The sequence below is a fragment of the Candoia aspera genome, chromosome 11, assembly GCF_035149785.1.
Source record: "Candoia aspera isolate rCanAsp1 chromosome 11, rCanAsp1.hap2, whole genome shotgun sequence".
Lineage (NCBI taxonomy): Eukaryota > Metazoa > Chordata > Lepidosauria > Squamata > Boidae > Candoia > Candoia aspera.
The window spans coordinates 1,347,810-1,366,049 of record NC_086163.1 but is presented as its reverse complement, the minus strand read 5'-3'; the positions used below and the strand labels follow the sequence as shown (position 1 = coordinate 1,366,049).

At 52.4% G+C, this 18,240-nt stretch overlaps 1 protein-coding gene across 2 annotated transcripts; it reads right to left on the bottom strand.

Moving 5' to 3' along the window:
* Positions 1-1,165: 1,165 nt before the first annotated feature.
* On the bottom strand, positions 1,166-10,068 carry MATCAP1 (microtubule associated tyrosine carboxypeptidase 1). 2 transcript variants are annotated; one of them, XM_063313013.1, is made up of 6 exons: positions 9,864-10,068; positions 7,760-7,903; positions 7,464-7,596; positions 3,453-3,758; positions 2,807-2,904; positions 1,166-1,811 (listed from the first exon to the last, which is right to left on the bottom strand). In XM_063313013.1, exons 1-6 carry the CDS (start codon positions 10,053-10,055, stop codon positions 1,647-1,649), a joined length of 1,038 nt encoding a protein of 345 aa, XP_063169083.1. In that variant the 5' UTR covers positions 10,056-10,068; the 3' UTR covers positions 1,166-1,646. The 2 variants fall into 2 exon arrangements, with proteins under 2 accessions (XP_063169083.1, XP_063169082.1); XM_063313012.1 differs by having other exon boundaries at positions 9,382-10,021.
* Positions 10,069-18,240: the final 8,172 nt, after the last annotated feature.

The window sequence follows — 18,240 nt, the reverse complement described above, 5'->3', positions numbered from 1 at the left end:
AGCAAAGGTTGAAACGGCGAAAAGCAAACTGGCAGGTCTGCCCTGGCCTGGAGATGGGGAGACCAGGCCCAAATGGGTGGGCTGTAGCTCCAGCCCCTGCATTATAGTCCTTGCTGGGGATCAGGACCACTGGGTTAACCAAGGTTGCTTTTGAAGGGCAGGGCAGACCATTTCCTCCACCATCGACAGCAGGAGGCAGCAGAAGAGCCACTCCACCCACCTCCAGGTTGCAGAACAGAGGGAGTGCAGCTCTGTGGGGGATTCCTGCTGCTGAGGAGCCCAGCAGGAAAGAAGCAGGGGATCAAAATCCCCTTTTGTACCAGAGAGCCTCAGAAGAAGGAACTGTTCCCATGCTGTTGGTTAAAGGCAATGCTCTCCCTACGGGTGAGGTTGTGGCACTGCCTGTGAGATGGGGGCTTTTAATGTACCGTGCTTGTTTTATTATGGTGGCCTTGCCCTTTTCCCCACCCCCCCACCCCCCATGGGCGACCATTTGCCTCATGGCCTCATCAATCTGACTCTCTGCAGCCCAATCTCCCCAGCATTTTTGGGCCCAAATCAGCTTGGCTGTCCTCAAACACTCAGCTCAAACTGGCAGAAGAATACGGTCAGCTAGTCAACATCCTACGTTTGTGAGAAAGGAAGGCCAGGGGAAGTCTGTTGGTTGTGCTTTGACTACATTGAAGGCAAGACTGCTTTTGCTACTGAGACAGATTTTCTCCTGCCCGTGATGTCCAGGCCCCAAAGCAAAGGTATCTGGCTTACGGTCCTTACTGGAAACCAACACTGGGCAGACCTCAGTTCTGCATGTTCTTCCTTGCGTTTCCTAGAACCCACAGGCCCTCTAGTTCAAAAGTATGCTAGCAGCACATGGTGGTGAGGCATGTGCTCTGAGGATCAAGGTGCAACGGTGCCTCTTGGCATGTGCTCAGTGTGGACCTTTAGAGCCTAATTTAGAAGGGAGGAAAGGCTTTTTGCTGCTGTTGCAGAACCACTGGGAGTCTGAAATTCTTGTGGATCGACCTTCATTCACCAGAAATTAACCAGCATCCTTCCTGGCTCTCTGGCCATCCATGACCACAACCAGGTGAGACTGAAAGTTGACCGAATTAGATACAGATGTGATTTCAATTATCTATGAGAGTCAAAAATACCAAAGTCATGCTTAAGAACCTCTGTACCTGCCATCAAGTAGCATTTTTTAATCTTTGCACTTTCTGGCCATCATGAGAATAGACTCAGCTGGCTCAACTGGAGAACCCTGAAAATATTGCCTAGGGTTTTTTTTTTAGCAAGTTCTAAACCAATCTATATTAACCTGTCCACAGGAGGAGGACGTATTCCAGACACGGATCTTTGCAAACCTGCTTAAGAACATCTCTGGCCCAAGACCAAAATTCCATGAGGTAGCTGAATTCTCTCTTTGGACACTCAAAAGATGTGACCTCGGTCCGATTCCTTCACTTAATACTCAAAACCAGACACCCCCAATAAACAGGGAATAAATAGAACACAGGAGCCATTGATTTGTTTTCAGCAGGCCACGGTCCATCAAGACTCTCTTCCTGTGGGACTTCAGGCATCCTAATGACAGCACAATCTGTTCAGCAGAACTGCACAAGCTGGAAGAGCGGCACTTGCCAGACTCACTCAGGCATCAGCTGTTCTAGCTCCTCCTCATTCAGACAATTGGTGGTGACAATGTGGTTGAGCTGCTGCATGTACCGTTCAAGGTCCTGCATGAAGTGGGGGATTCGGGCCTTCTCTAGCAGCCCGTATTTCTTCAGATGATCCACATCTTCAAAAGAGACCTGAATAAAGGACATCTGTATGTTAGCTCATTGACTTGATTTAAATCTTCTGTTTGTGATGCAAGGTCAGCACATCCAACAGGCCAGCATTTCACAACAGGTTACCTAGAAACACTGGTTGTCCCCCAAACTAAGCAACCAGACTCTTGTTGGTTTTGTTGGTCTGATCTGGTTTGGTTGTTGGGTAAGTTCCTTAACCTTTCTAGCTTAGTCTCCCAAAGGTATTCACTGTGGGAAAATAGACCAGCGTGTAAACCTACGTATAAGTTGCCTTGGATCTTAAGGGTGGGACAGCCTAGTGCAACAGGACAGAGCCCGTTTGGTGTAGCAGTTAAGGCACCAGGCTAGAAACTGGCAGACCCTGAGTTCTAGTCCCGCCTTAGGCATGAAGCCAGCTGGGTGACCTTGGGCCAGTCACTTTCTTTCAGCCCCAGGAAGGAGGCAATGGCAAGCCACGTCCAAAAAATCTTGCCAAAAAAACTGCAGGGACTTGTCCAGTAAGTCTCCAAGAATTGGACACGATTGAACAGATTAAAAAAAAAATACCAGGATGATGCCTTCCATTAATATTGTTTTGCTTCAGACCTGATAACTAGTGTGATCTTTTTGGCCAGCCTTTAGAAGTATGGCTGCTGAATTCCAATCAGGAGTACTTTATGAGCAGTCTGTTAAAGTTAGCTCCCCTGCAAATATTCAATCTAGTTTCCCAAGGTATGAAAAAAGCAGATCCTGGATGTTTAGGGAAATATTTCACAGGGAATGTGAATCCTTGCTCGGTTGGTGTGATAATCACGTAAGTCCAAGCTCACACTAGGCAATCTAGTTTTTAGGGAAAAAGTGGCCACCATCCTCTCAAAAGCAAACGTCTTGGCAGGCACAGGTGTGCAATGGGAGAGCAGGCATTTCACTGGCCAGCCCTTCCTTGCCTGCCTGTGGCTCATCTATCCCCGCCAGAGGGAAAAGCAAAAGGAACGCGTAGGAGGACTCGGGAGTACCTTCCCCAGCGCAGCCAGCAACCGGAAGTCAATGGTCTGTCGATGTCGGAGGATCTGGAGAATTCCCTGCAGGTACACCTGATCTTTGCTGAAGCAGCCTGCAAAAGAAGAACAGCCAACACCTTGAGGCGACTGGAATGCGCTGCTTTCATTTCAGAGCAATCCACCTCAGCACGCTTGCCTGGCACCAAAGAGGAATCACGCCAAGATGCCAGAAGAGTTCTTAGTAACAGACTAACATGCCCACTGCCTCTGGAAAAGGCAATCAACAGAATCCTTCTGGACGTGGGAGAGAAAACCTAGGAGGCTGGGAGGGGGAGGTTTCTATAGCAAATCTCTCATTTGCTCTTCGAACGCAGCAGCCGGCTGGCCTCTCCTCTGCTCTCCCTCAGTGCTTTTTAAAACTGCTGCGAGGAGAGGAGAGAGGAAGTGGGAGGAGGGTGTGTGCTGCTGAGATGCACTAGGCTGGCACGCAGGCGCATCCCTGCATTCTCTCCCAGGTACCTTCTGGCTAGAAAGGCAAAAGGGAAACCACACCAGAGGCAAGCTGGCTGAGGAACTTTGCAGCCGGCTCGCTGGCAGTCAGGAGGGCTGGAAAGGTCCCTGAAACAGAGAGGCTCTGGAGGCTGGCAGTGCCCCACCCCACCTGGCAATGAGGTGTCAGCCTGGCCTCGCTTGGCTCGCACGCAGTATTCCCACCGCACCCCGGCATCCTGCACGTAGCGCCCCAAGTCATGGAAGAGTTCACAGAAGGACATGTGGCTGGCCTGGCACACCGTGTAGTAGAGGAGGGCGGCCCTCCATAGGAATGGCTGCTTGCGGAAGAGGACGCTGTGCAGGCTCGCCAGCCCTTCCTCCGTGGGATTGGCGGGCCTCAGGCAGTACTGCTTGCGGCCTTCCGAGCTGTGCCACGGTTGGTGGGCATTGTTGACTCCACGGATATAGTGGGTGCCTAGGAAAGAGGACAGAGTTTATTCCACCAACAATCTCATCTTGAAAATGCTTTCCTTCTATTTAATGTCCCTTCATTTTGTTCAACAAATCAGAGCACCCGCAGGAGTGATCTCCAAGGCTTGTCCGTTCCATGAGTTTGCAGAACTGGGCCCAGAATTCAGCCTCCTCCAAGCCTTAACTGGCAAGTTTTAACAAAACTCCAGTGACTATAGGCACATTCAGGTTTAGGCAATTCCTGCTGAAACAGCAAGAACCAGAGAAATAGGCACACGTTTAGTTCAAAATATGCACATTTTTGTACTTACTCCCAAATAAGGACCCACAGCAGCCTTAGCTGGATGGTGGGGGGGGGGGCAGGGAAATGGAGTAATTGAACTTTCCCCAAATTAATATCCTCCAGATATTTTGGACTATTTACTTGGATTAGCCTGTTAGTGTGAACAGGGAATTCTCATCCATAACATTTCCTGGAGAAATGGTGGGGAAGAGCAAACAGTCCCGATATCGAAAGAGGAAAAAGGAAAGACCTGGGAAACCACAGACGTAGGATAATGTTGCTTCTGGACAAGATTTTACAACCGATTGCCCAGCAACCTGTCCATGAGCACTTAGAGAAGAACACTGCCCTTACCAGGAGCCAAGCTGACCTCCCTCTCGGACAGAGGGACCGGTTTGGAGCCCAGTCACGGGCTCAGCTGAAGAGCTACTGTTTATGCAGTCCCAGGAAGAGCTGTGAGTCCAGGGAGACCCCCAGATTGTGTACTACTTTTGAATGGGGACATGCTACCCCATCCAAGGTTAAAGGTGGAACATCCCCAATCCTGGGAACCACCAGGATTAAGCTGGAGATGGTTCCTCCCCTTCCACACCTGCGCAGCCTCCAGGCACTGGGACAGAGCCTCAGCAGCCTCAATTGGCCAGCCCAGGGTCGAAAGAGACAACGGAGCACCATCAGCCTACTGATGATACCCCGAAGTGGTGGATGACTTCACCCAGCAGTTTCATGTAGTTGCTGAATATGAGGGGGGAGAGGTAGAACCCTGCAGCACCCTACAGTGGAGGGGCTAAGGAGCACTTGTTCTCTCCCAACAACCGAAACTGGCCCCGGAGGAAGGAAGAGAACCACCATAAAACGGTGCCCACCCCCATCCCACAGAGCCAGCTCAGAATGATGCCATGGTCGATGGCACTAAAAGCCCCTGAGAGATCAAGGAGCATAAGGACAGATACACCACAGGTCATCTACAAATGCCACCAAGGCTGTCTCAGTGCATCATCCTGGTCTGAAACACCCTCTGTCCTGTCCCCAGTGCCAGCCATGAGATGGAGGGTGAAAACAGGACCACCACACCTGACTTCCTCCTCATCAAGCCACTGCGCCTCCCAAAGCTGGCCAGGGGCCACTCACCAGCTACATCAGAAACAGCCGATCTGCCTTCCTTTTACTTCTAACAGTCTTAACCTTTAGTTCATTCAAATATTGTCGTAGGATTTGATTTCTCTTCATTTCTTTGTCCATTGCACAGAGTTCTTCAAGGCTTTAATGAGCCTTTTTTATAAATCCAATAGGAAAAAATTATCCAGGCCACTCTCTTGGTTTGTCGTTGATATTTCCCTTTTAAATTTTAAAACCTCAGTCAGTTTCTTTTGTAGACCCAGGGAAACATCCTTTTCTAAGCTGTAAATCCACTTTTGATACCACCCTTATCTTGTCAGATAAAATTAGTTCTACATCTGTCATTTCTTCAATAACATCTCTTGGACATAATCTATCCATAGAAGCAGACATCAGACATACTGACATTGATATTGTGGCGACTATTTTCTGATTCCATTCTTCAAAAGTCTCCTTCAATATTTTTGTTATAACATTTTGCATCATTTTACAGACCTGTATATCTTTCCAGATATACAAGAGAGCCAGTTTGGTGTAGTGATGAAGGCATCAGGCTAGAAATGAGGAGACTGTGAGTTCTAGTCCCGCCTTGGGCGCAAAGCCAGGCACTCCCTCTCAGCCCTAGGAAGGAGGCAATGGCAAACCACTTCTGAAAAACCTTGCCAAAAAACTGCAGGGACTTGTCCAGGCAGTCTCTGAGGATTGAACAGGATCTTACAGGTTAAAAAAAAATACACAGGAATGAATGTATCTATCCATCCATCTATCCTCTACCTAGTATTTTTAGTTCCCTCTGGTGTCCAGTTTTTGAAATCATGAAATTGCTATCTTTGTTATGTCTTGTAAAAAACAAAACAGGGTCTATTTCCCACAAGAAGCTGTTTGTTCTTTATAATTAATTCCAAAATCTTATAACAGTTTCAGTATCCCAATTTTATCTCCCTTAGTCCATTTATAACTTTCTAAGATCAAAATTTATTTAGCTTTTTGCTGTTTATTTCAGATCCTTTAAATTCCTAAGCTTAAAATTTTCTTTCGTTCAGGATTGAAGGCAGACTCACCTGGCATTTTCAAACTTGTCGGTCCAAAGGTCTCCAATAACTTAGAAGTAGTTAATGAGCTATTTCCGAGTGACCAGAAAGCGACGTTTGCGAACTTAGGGTCCTTTAAAGTCTCTGCCTCAGTTGCAAGCAAGATGGCTAATCCCTTCATCTCCCAGCACTCAAACCCTCAGAAAACCACTGTCCTGTGGTCTCCTCATGTGGAGCAGCCATCCAGAGCACATCTGGGCGATCTCCCGTCCTCTCCTTATCCGGAGAGGCTCCAAGGGACCGGTCTACTCACCGGTTCCTCGGTCTTTGCCGTGGTCATCGGCTCCGCTTTCGCAGGGCTGCCTTCAGTTGGCCTTACCTCCCCCCCACTCCTCATCACCACCTGGGGAAGTTCAGGCGGGGTTTTGCTGTTCCCCAGCCACCCACACTGCCACCCTTTCTCCTCTCTCCCCCATCAGCCTGTGGTACTGTTCAGACCAAGGATGGCAGCCCATTGTGTGAGAAGCACCTCCAGACCCACAAGCCTGCAACGTACGAGAACCCTAAAAACAGCAAGCCCAGTCACCGCATATCCCCCACAGTGCCATGACATACATTTTTAAAAGAAATATAAATTATGTTTTAAAGCTTAATAAAACTATATTTTGAAAAAAACAAAATGCCAGATATTGTATCAAACAAAACAGAGAGAGACTGGAAAAAGTTGAAAGTGGACTCCTTTGCCTGAAACATTGAAAGGGAGGAGTGGCATGGTGAGGCTCAGAGACTGAATGGCACCCCTGCACATTCTGCAGCAGTTGGTAGCACTGCTGGGCATTTGGAGGGCAAAGGGTGAAAAATGCCAAAGTGCAGGGCCCCAGAGGCAACATGTCAGTGGGGTGAGGAGGAGGAGGAAGCAGTTGGCAGTGACTGAGAAAGTGGTATCTGAGTGCTGAGTTTCATGTATTCATCTGAACAACTCGCCCCAGAATCTTATATTGCCAAAAACTCCCTACAAAATATAAACGCATTTGGTGTTTTTACACTGGGGCTGGGTAAACCAGTTCCAAGGTGGGTCAGCCAAACACAAACTTGTGGTTTTTGCCTTCCTTGGAGGTGGTTTAAATCTCAAGTTTCAACCAATTCAGAAGAAAAACTGCTGTGTCACTTCTCAACCCACTAAGGCTGGCTTGTCTTAGGAGTTTCCAAATGATGTAAACTCAGTTTTAAGACACCTGCCGAAGACGGGAGAGGTGTTTCAGGGCTTTCTCCTGACCTATCTCGTGGCGCAGCATGCCCTCCAGCCAGTTCTGGCGCGCTCCAGAGAGGTTGATAGCTAAAGTTGGGCGGCTGTTTTCCACCATCATGACTGCTTGGGAAAGTAGATCTTCTGTGAGCTGAACCACCACCTGGAAAAAGCAAGCAGAAGGGAAAACCACCCAGAGTCACTCTTTGAGTGAGATGGGTGGTGACTAAATCTGAAATATAAATACATAAATATAAACTAAAAGAAACAGTGCAGCCAAGAATATCTCAGGGTTCTTCCTTCTGGTGTAGAGCACCAGAACTCACCTCTCCAGAGCACCCTTCCTTCTGCATATACTTCCTGATGATGGACCAGATTTGGCATTTAGTGAGCAGCTTTCCACCGTTGGAGGCCTCAAAGCTCTCATAAGTGCCGTATTTTTCAAGGACAGCATTGATTATTCCAATAGCCTGCAACACAAACACGATGCAGTTACCACAAATTCCACATTGTGCTATGTCCCAGTCTGGTGTGGGCCTATCAGCCCGCACTGAACATCCAAGTAGCTGACCTGAAGGCTGGCTTCAGAGAACTCACTAGACGAGGCAAAAATTGGGCTGATTCAGACTGTGATGGAATCATCCCTCATATTAGCATGTTATGTGAATCAAGTCATCACATCAAGCCATCATGGTTGATTACTGGAGGCTTCTCGTGTTCTATGAACACAGAAAGCAGCCCCGGTTCTCCCTGTATGTTAATCTCGCTCTGCCTTGCGGCTCTCTTGGTGGATAATATGTGAGCGATAGCTGGAAGGTTGGACGGAAACCTTTCTCAAATTCTAAATTTCAAGTCAGAAAAGGCAGTCCCGAGGCGTGACTATCCCGGACCCCACACTTCTTTGCACTCTAATAAGAAAAAGGAAAATTTTTAAAAAGCACCCCAATTTGGAAGCAGTGGTCTGCAGCTGCTTAGGCTTACTGCAGTGGCAAAATGATGACACGGACCTGGTGGTACGGTGGTGCAAATCCTCCCGTTTACCATATTCTTTTAGCCTGCCAAATTTCTTTCAGTTTCTCTTTTGTAAGGAGGGAAGCGGATTTCCACCAAGGATGACTCAAGGCGGTGGCAGCAGTTCTTCAACTGGGCGATTTGGGCGTATCCTGGGGGTGAGGGAGCAATCAGTAATTGCTTCTTTGTGGGCCGAGGGCCTAGTTTGGAGCTGTGGCTGCGGAGACGCTTGCATAAAAGAACAGTGCCTGGGTTTCCGTGGGGGTCATGATACTGTTCAAGACCAGGAAAGGGGCTCACACAGCTTTAAGAACCACTGCCTTAAAGGAATTTTTAAGCATTAAAGCCCACATGGCATGCTGCCAGAACAGAAAGTCGGAGGATTTGAGAAGTCAGCGCAGCATCCTGGCCCGTGCCAAGAGCTGCAGAAACAAGGGGCAGCTGTGAGCAGACCCCTCCCTCCTCTCCTTCCGCTCAGTCCTCCTGGGCTGGCCAAGCAGGCAGACACACAACCGCCCCGGAGTGGGCCCGGAGGCCTGGGCAGGAAGGCAGCGGGTGGCTCCCACTCACAGATGGCCCAGCAGCAACTTGTGGGGAAGGAGCCTGCCAGCTTGTATCCAGCCTGACTGGGAGAAGCCCCTCTGCTTCTCCTGCTCCTGGGAGACCTGGAGGGCCAACATCCTGGTCTCGGGCTCCCTCCCAAGGCCTGTGGAAGGGCTCATGGCCCAGGGCTGCGAGGGGTGCAAATGCCAGACAGGCTCCTCCTCTTGCACATCATCTCATCAGGATGGCGCAGCGAATCCTGCAGCATGCAGGCGGCTGGGCTTGAGGGCCTCTTGGGTCCCTTCTGTGGTCGTTGTCAAGCCAAGACAGCCTTCCCTTGGCAGCAAGAAGTCGGAGGAAAGCCCTGTGCGGGCGAGAGGAGAGGGAAAGCTACCTGTGAAAGGAACTGCCCAGAGGCTTCTTTGTACTTTTCCAGCACGGTTCCGGGGACAGGCTCCCCATATTCGAACTGAGGGTTGTAGGCACACGAGGACCGGAAGAATCGCTCCCTTTCCACCTCCAGGTTGGTGGGCCGCAGGGCCACCAGTAAGCAGGGGCTGCTCTTCCCAGCCCCGCGCGCCCCCTTCTCTGTTCTGGCCTTGGGCAGGTGAGGGAGGGAGGCAGCGCTGCGGATCTGGCCCCGTGCCCAATCCTGCCGGTTCACCATGCAGCTACTCTCGCTCCGATGCATCCAGCCACAGGGACCCGGGAAGGCGAGGCAGGAGCGCAAGGGCGGTGGGGCGCCCGGGCCCCGGAGGGGCTTCAGCAGCTTGGTCCTTCTTCCAGGCCCAGAAGAGTCCGACTCCAGAGACGGAGGAGACGGGAACGGGTCCTGCTGCACCCCAGGGCTCAGAGGGCCCTCTTTCTTCCTCCCACCTCTCCTTGGTTGTGGGTCTGCCTGGAAAACCTCGGGATGCAGTGGGGGGTGGTAGGCTGGGGAGTCGAGCACCATCTTGCTCCAGTGTAGCTGTGGGGGGCCTCACAGAGCCAAGCTTGGGATCGGTAGAGTGCTGCAAATAGAGGAAAAGAAACAGCCCTCAGGCAGGTGGTTTTTTTTATTTGCTGCATTCGTATCTCACCAGGAGCTACATTATATTCCTCCCCGCAACTTTTCTCAACAACGCTCCTGTGAGATAGGCTGGGCTGAGAGAGAGACTGCCCCAAAGTTTGTGTGCCTGAGGAGGGACTTGAACCACTAGACCAGAGTGGCCCTTGGGCTGGTCCCCCAGGGGGGGGTCCCTGGGGGCCCCCCAAAGTCCCCAGGGAACCTCCGTGGATGATGGGGGACTAGAACCTTCTCCCCAGTCCAACGCCTTCCCCACATCCTCATCCCAGCTCTTCACACAGCGCTTGCGGACAAGACGCAAGATGCGCTGCAGAAAAGCGCAAGTTGCCCCATGAGTTGCTGCCTGGGAAGATCCCAGCCTAAGGCCACAGCCTCTCTCCTTTTTTAAGACTCTGGCGCAAGAGGAGCTGCGTTAATGAACATCACAGAGATGCTTCCCCTTGTGCCAGTCTGAAATCCTTCTTCCAAGCCATTGCAGCCATGTGCACAGGGCTGGAATTCCCCATCCTGAGGGGCTCGTCCTTCCTCCCAGTCCAGGAAGGAGAAAAACGGCTCAGGGAGGGACTCAGGTCTGCAGGAGAGAGCTGATTCCTGGGATCACGATCTGAGTTGTCCAGATGATGGGCTGCCCCCACAAGGTGGGCTGTAGCACACCAGGACAGGTAAAAAGTGTGCAACTGAGGCACGCTGAGCTGGAGTAGGAGGGCTTTAAAATGAATCCTCCTCAGAGTGAAAACAAAATATCTTAATTAAAGGCACCAGATAAAGATTTGTGGACTGTATAAAGTAGGGATGTTGCTCAAATGGGGTCTCTTAACATTGGCTCAGGAAGTTGGTGGTCTTGCCTGTACACTAATGCTCAGAATATAGAAAAAAAGATGAGCTTCAGCAAATATGACTGAACAGGTAGAACGGAGCCCTGGTGTGATGACTTGCATGTCCAGCATTTAGAGCAGGATGAGGGACCAGGATTAAACTTTGAGATTGGTAGAAATGTGATCAGGGAGTGCCTCCTCATTCTGGATGAGTTTGCATTTCCAGAACCACCTGAATTCCATCTTACAGCAACGGCAGAAGCAGCTGATGGTTTGGCCAAGACTTTATGAGAAATCCTGGAGAGGGTGACATGCCAGGTGACCGGAAGAGAGCAAATGTGGTCTCTGTCTTCAAAAAACAGACTCCAGAAAACTGCATACTACAGCCTGGCCTTGCATAAAGGGACTGATCTGCAAGCACAGTGAAAATAATGGGATAATCACCAGAATTCAACATGCATCTGTTAAGAAAAAACCTTGCCAACCTTTTTGTCTCATGCTTTAGTTAGGTAACTTCTCTATTAGACTGTACAATGCTGTTGGACATAATAGATCTGGACTTCACCAGCATAAAGTCCCCAACAAATAATGACTGTGAGAAGTTACACATGGGCTGAATGGAAGGACAGCTAAGAAGATACACAGTTTGCTCAGAAATCAAACTCTTAAGAGTACTCATAAAAGAACCCTCATCAAACTGGAGAGAGACATTGAGTGGGTGCTCAAAGATCAATCCTGGGTCCTCTACTCCTTTATATAGACTTGCAGGCAGAAGACTTATCAAATCTGCAGATGATATAATATTGACTCAGATAACTAATACCTTAGAAAACAAGTAAAATTCAAAATGATCTTGATAGGCTGGAGAAATGGGCCAGAGACAAGTGCAAAGTTCTTGTTGAGCGTTTAAGCCCCTTTTACCTAGGTAGTGGTGCTGGACTATTTTGGGTAAGGTCACGTTCCTCACTTTCTACAGCTCTTCACTCTGGAAGCAAAAGTCAAGCATGTACAAGGTAGAGATACCTCCCTTGATAACACTACTTGTGAAAAAGACCTTGGAGTACTAGTTGATTCCAAACTCAACATGTGCTTGCAGTGTGATGTGGCTGTAAAAAAAAGAGAAATGCAATTTTAGGCTGTAATTTTTGAAATCGTGGGAAGCAATCCTTCCACTCTGGTCAAATGGTCAAGCTTCAGTACTAGGCCCCTCGCTTTAAGGAGGATTCAGAGAGATTGGAACAGCTAGAAGATGGTAATGAGAATGATCAGGGGAGGAGAAACAGCCCTATGAAGAGGGATTGAAGGAGCAGGTGATATGGTTAGCCCTGGGAAAAGACTGAGGCAGGACGTCTTCCAACATCTGACAGGGTGCCTCAGAGAAGGAACATTTAATGGTTCATTCCCAGACGGTTAAAGATTCAGCAGATGGTTGTGTAAACTTCCATTTGCAAACTGCTTTGTTAACAATGAAACTACCCACCAGTCTGCTATTTCTTGGGAAGACAGGTAAAAGGAAGTCTCCAATGCAATGAACTGGGGGAAATGCTGGTTTTAGATAGGAAGTAGTTCAGCTGTTGGATTTCTTATAACCCCATCCCTTTCTCCTCAGTAAGTACTGCGAAAAGGGCTGTGAAAATGGTGCTGAGTCACTTTGGGATTCAGGCAGCTGGCAAGGGATGTCCTGAAGGGCTACAACCTTACCCTCACCATCAGGGAGGATCTGGCTGAAGAAGTGAAGGCAGCTGAGGAGAAGGAGAGCTGCCTTCTAAACAGCCAGTGCTGATGGACCCCAAGGGAAGCGGGTTGGATCCCCTGGCAGGAAGTCTTTTGGGGACACTTTTCTCGTTCAAGAGTTTGTGCCATTGGATCCAACCTACTTCCCTCAGAGTTCATCAGCAAGTTGGAAAATCCCATAAAACAAGATGCTGAAGGCAAACAAATTCCACAAGAAGGAAAATGGAAGAAATCTGAAAAGGCCACCATGGATATACACAGAGCTGAAGAGAAGGGACATGTATGGGAAATGAAAGAATAATACAAAATAGTTTCCAGAAATTCTAGGAACTCTGTCAGAAAAGCTAAAGCTTAAAAGTAAATTGAGGCTTTCAAGTGACACCAAATACAAAAAATGATTAAAAATGACTTTGGTAAGTTAAAAAGTCAAAAGAGGGTGCAGGTCTGTTGGAAGTGGTAAAGTGGTAAGAGGTGATGGTGAGAAGGCAGAAGCCAGAGATTCTGCATCTGTTTTCTCTCAGGAGAAGCTGATTGTGGTTATGCCACTGTGGGAAGGAGAGAGCCTGCAGCTTAGGATAGACAAGGGGAGGGTAAGGGAGAATGTAGCTAATTGAACTGAATTCGGGTCTCCAGGGCCAGAGGGATCGTCTCCCAGGACACCGAAGGAGCTAGTGAAGGTGGTGGCAGAACCAGTCCCAGCAATCCCTGAGAAGTCCTGGCGGACTGGCAAATCCTGGCGGAGAGCCCACGTCGTCCCCGTCCTCAGAAAGAAGGTGAAGGAGGACCTGGGAAGCCACAGACCCGCCAACTTGATTTCTGTGCTCGGCAAGGTCTGCAAACAGTTTGCCAACACCATGTTTGTGAGCACTCGGATAGGCGTATTACAAGTAACAGGAGCCAGCATGGGTAGCTTGCAAACGAATTGTGCCAGATTATCCTTATCTACTTTGACAGAGGTGCTAGCTGAGAAGATCAGGGGAATGCCACACACATAAGATATCTGGACCTCAGCAAACCCTTCAGTAGAATGCCCCGTCACACTCTCCTTGGACTAAGGGACACCTCTGTTAGATGGACTCACGCTTGGCTGAATGGCTGCACCCAAAGAGGGCGCTGCTTCAGCTTGGAAATGGAGCACCGAGGGGGACAGTCAGCATTGGGATCAGCGACATGGAATATCAGATTACAGTTACAGGAAGGCAGATTCCTACTGAATGTCAGCAAAAACTTTGTAACAGAATGTCAGTTGACAGAACAGAAATATTTGCTACAACACCTAGAAGAAACACTGTTCAGAGTGTCAGACTGCTTAATTTAAGCTGTTCTATCTTGCCTTTTAAAACAAATATTTTCCAACAATCTCACCCCGCAAAGAAGAAGAAAAACGGGGAGAACCAAGTACCAGATCTAAGGTGCCGGGACAGCCCCCCAGGGTCAGCCCTTCCTGGGAAGCATCTCAGCGACTGCCCTTTGCCCTGAGCCTCCTTCCTCTCTGTGCCCAGGTAGGGGCGCCAGGAGGCTTCTGGGGTCAGGCTGAGCTGCCCACCTGCTTGGCGGGGCACTTGGTTCCACATCAGGCTGCCCTTGGAACCAGAATGCCGGCCCCGGGGCTTTGGGGCTGCCCAGGGAGCTGTGCTTATGCCATCATAATGGCCAAGGGGGGAGACGCTGCACAGAGGAGGAGAGGCTGGGACTGCAGCAGCTCCTCCCCTCCCCAAAGCTCCTGCCGCACTGCCCCCTGCCCAGCCGAGACCCGCTCACTCGGCCCCCGACTCCAACCGTGCCAACGCCTACCCCAAGTTGCTGCTTCTTGGAGGCTGAGGGGACCCACCTAAACAGCCCCCAGTGCCCTCTGGGCCCCCCCAGCCTGGTCCTGTCCAAACTGTGGGAATGACACCAGCTGAGGGGCAGGGTGGGGGAGCCGCTGGAGGCTGGGCTTGGCACAGGGAGCCCCAGGCTCAGGTTCCCCATCAGCTGCCAGGGAAGCTCCTGGCTGGGCTCAGACCAAGCACCCTCTTAGCTCACCTCCCTTGCGGGATTGTTGGGGGGAAATTAGAGGAGGGGCACCACATATTCCTTGAGCTCCTGAAGGAAAGTGGGGGAGGAGGTACGCATCTAGTAAGCAGCAACAAACAAACATAGGCAACAACAGCCAAGAAAACTCAGGAAATCCATTCACAGAAGATGCAAAACTTGGTTACTAAATTAATCCATATTCTGGTTTCATACAATTCACTGCCTGGTTAACTTTAATTTATGCCACTCCATTTCCAGAGATTCTGAGCAACTTGCAATGCTCCTATCAAAATCAATTAGTGCAATTATAAATCAATCATTGTGATCCATTCTTAACCTGGCGTATGCAGGTGAGTCGCCCATCCTCATACTGCAGAATGCAGCCCACGTGGTTGCCTTATGATCCAGGAAACCAAGCACTGGGTTTATTAAATACATCCTGATTAAGATAACTGAGGATAAGTGAGTTGTATGAACAGCTTCCAACACTCTGGAATCAAACGAGATGGCAGGCGGCTCTATCCAATTTTGGATCCCAACCTGGTTGTTCATTTTTATGTAACTCAGAAAGTACCCAGTTTAACCCCTTAGCTGTTGACTTCTCCACTAGAGGAAAAGGCTTCATTTGAGGCTACCACTTGAGGAGGAGACTTTTTTCTGGGAAAGTCCATTCCCTCAAGCCACTGGATAAACCCACCTGGATGGTCTTCTGTGGGTTTCTGAACCCAATACCCTACCCAAAATTATTTCCAAGCTTAGCGTCAATCCGCCCGGATGTCTTCTCCGTCCAGTTTTGCACATTCCAAGGAGTCTCTTGTTTGGTGAAAGCCACAGAAGGTGGTCCTCGCCGGAGGCCCCAAATGGAGGCAGCGTTGCACAATCTAACCGCACAGCCTCCCACCAGGGAGCCCCAGCACCACCGGGCCTGGGCCCTCCTGCGCTCTCCTGCGAAGGACAGTCCCGGGGTTTCCCCACTGGTGCTGCAGGAGGGAGCAGAGGATGGCCAGCGGAAGACCCGTCCTTCCGGTTGCCGGTCATTCCGGTGGCACCGAAAATCCCCAATGAAAGCGGGATTTGGGGGGTCCCTCCTAGCTCTTTCGGGCAGACTCGGGCCCTTTCCTCCCCGCAGCTCATCTCGACAGCCGAGTCTCCTCCTGCCTCTCCCCCGCCCGCCTTTCCTTATTCCCAGCCCGTTCTGTCCCCAAACAACCGGCTCCTCCTGAGAAAGCCGCCACAGAGGTAAGGCAGGCACGTCTCACGCCGCTTCGCCAACAGCCCCCGGGGAGCCGGTCACCAGGGAAGGGAAGCCGGGGACCGCCGCCCTGCTGCGCCGTCCTCGGAGGACGCCAGCTCGGAGCGAGCGGGCGGGCCGGCCGGCAAGCCGGGGCTGCGGCCACCAACGGCTGGGCCTGAGCATCCCCGGCAGGACCGAGCCGGCCCCTGGCCCGCCGCTCTCCGCCCGCTCCGGCTCCGGCTCCGGCTCCGGGTGGCGGACTGGAGCCTGCCGCTCGGGGCGGCTGAGGAGGCTGCGCGCCTGCACCCTCGCTCCGGGCTGCGGAGCCCCAGGGGGCGGGGGGCGGCTGCCGACTCTCCGGCCCAGCCCCCGCAAAGCCGCCCACACGCCCGGGGGGCTTCCTTCGGCCGCCGCCTGCTCCTTCCTTCCCGCGGAGCCTCCCCGCCCCGGCGCGGCTCCGACTAGAAGCCCGCGGCGCCGAGGACGCGACAAGGCCGGCCCCGCGAGCCTTCCTCGACCCACCTGCCTCCCCGCTCAGTCCAGCGCCGGCAGCCGCGGCAGCGGGACGGCCTCCGCGACCGGAGAGGGGCGCCTCGCTCCGGGCTCGGGAGGGGGATCCTCGGGGCGCTGCGGGGCGCCCGGCCACGCCCGTCCCCGCCGCAGAGACGCCCGCCGCCCGCCCCCCGCGCTCCGCAGAGGGTCTCGCCCGCCTGGCCAGCGCCGGGACGGCCACCCCGCGCTCCGTCCCCCGCCCCCGGAGCATGCTCAGTCGCGCCGCGCGCCGCCGGCTCCTTTCCCTCCCTCCCCGCCGGCCCGCGGGCCGGACAGCCAGCCCGGGAGCGCCCGGCGCGGGGGCCGGGGCCGGGCGCGGCGGCCGCGCGGAGAGCAGAGAGCGGAGAGCGGAGGGGCCGGGCAGCCGCGCTTCCAGGCCAGCCGCGCCGGACCGCGACTTCGGGGTGGCGGCGCCGCGGGCCGGCCGGGTGAAGCGCCGCGAGGAGGGGCGGCCCGGGCATCGGGACCGGGCAGAGCTCGGCAGCGCCGCTTGACCGGACTCGCGCCTGGGCTCGCCGAGCGCGCTGAGCCGGGAAGGGTCGGGCAGCTGCCCGGGAAGCGCCGCCGCCCGCCTGTAACTGAGCGGTGCGCAGGCAGCCCCGCGGCGCAGGGCGGGGGCGCGCCCCGGGAGGGAAGGGGAGCCGCGCCCTCCCCGAGGCTACGCGGCCCCTCGAAGGATCCCCCCCTCTGGCGCGGCGGACGCCCAGGGCCCCCGAGCCCCGCTCTGAAGTAACAAGGGAGGGGAGCCCATCTGCGCAAATCAGAAGCGCCTCTCGAGGCCCCTCTTGCCTCGGGGAAACGGGCAAATGTTGGTTGCCCCAAAGAGAGGAGGAAGGTCCAGGGGTCTCGAGTAAGCCATGGATTGTGGGATGTCTCCAGCTGCTGTCCGCCCTGGTTTTTTCTGGCATTCCTCCCCGCGCCCTGGTCCCCTGTGCGGCACTTCCAACCTTGAAGGGTTGTTCTTACCAGAAGGTTTCACCTGGCACCAGCGCTTATCAGAGCCCTGAGCACTAATCCTGAGCATCGCTGCTGCATGGGAGCAGAGGAGACGTGGGGCAGTGGCACTTCAGGTGACCCTCCTGCCCTGTGGAGGAAAAAGTGTCTCCTGTTGGCCTGGTCAGTCTGGGACAGGAGAGTCTCTGGAGGGAGGGGGGAAATGACTTCATGGCTGGAGATGATGCCTGGTCCCCCTTCCCTCCTGCCAGATTCAAGAAGTTGCCCAGTCTTGATTCAGATGACCTGGCTGTAGCAATATGGCTCACGGGGTGGCCAGGCCTTGGGCAGGACAGGAAGGGGTGTCCCCAAAGGTTCAGAAGATGACTGAACACAGCTGAGGGCAGGAGGAGAAAAATGCATTTCTGTCAGCCTTGCTAGGTAGACCAGACAGGAAACAAGACCTGATGAGCTAATTCTACTTTATTGTAAGGCTGCCTTAACAGAATCTTGTAAGTCTGAAACTACAAATCTCCCGCTGTCTCCTTTACAGCCTGAGAAACTAGGGAGGGTCCCTTCTGAGCCTCTTGCCCTGCCCGCTGTACGGCTGCAGGCTATGCCGTCTCTTATCTGACCGTTCCCTAGGCAGCATCTCTTTGCCCCGTCTCCCAAGGTCTTTCCCACATACCATTACATCACCCTCCCCTTCAGATTCATCCCCCCCTCCCAAGTTCCCAGGGGAAACTGACTGTAGGCTGTGAGAATGAAATGTAGTTGCATTGCTCCCCTCTTCTGCTGGTAACTCCACACAAGGTGTCCTGTAACTCAGTTGCACCCGCAGAAGTGATAGCCGCCCCTCCATGGGAACCTGTTGGTCTCCCCCCATCAGGTCCTGCATGCCTG

What these genes read in the sequence shown, in the direction of transcription:
- MATCAP1 (XM_063313012.1), bottom strand. Translation starts at nt 9,939, where the DNA reads ATGGTGCTCGACTCCCCAGCCTACCACCCCCCACTGCATCCCGAGGTT. An exon ending in CATGCTGCGCCACGAGATAG is followed by an intron (nt 3,759 to 7,463) that starts GTCAGGAGAAAG and finishes CCTCTTTCCTAG; the next exon opens with GCACCCACTATATCCGTGGA. An exon ending in TGCTGGCTGCGCTGGGGAAG is followed by an intron (nt 1,812 to 2,806) that starts GTACTCCCGAGT and finishes TCCTTTATTCAG; the next exon opens with GTCTCTTTTGAAGATGTGGA.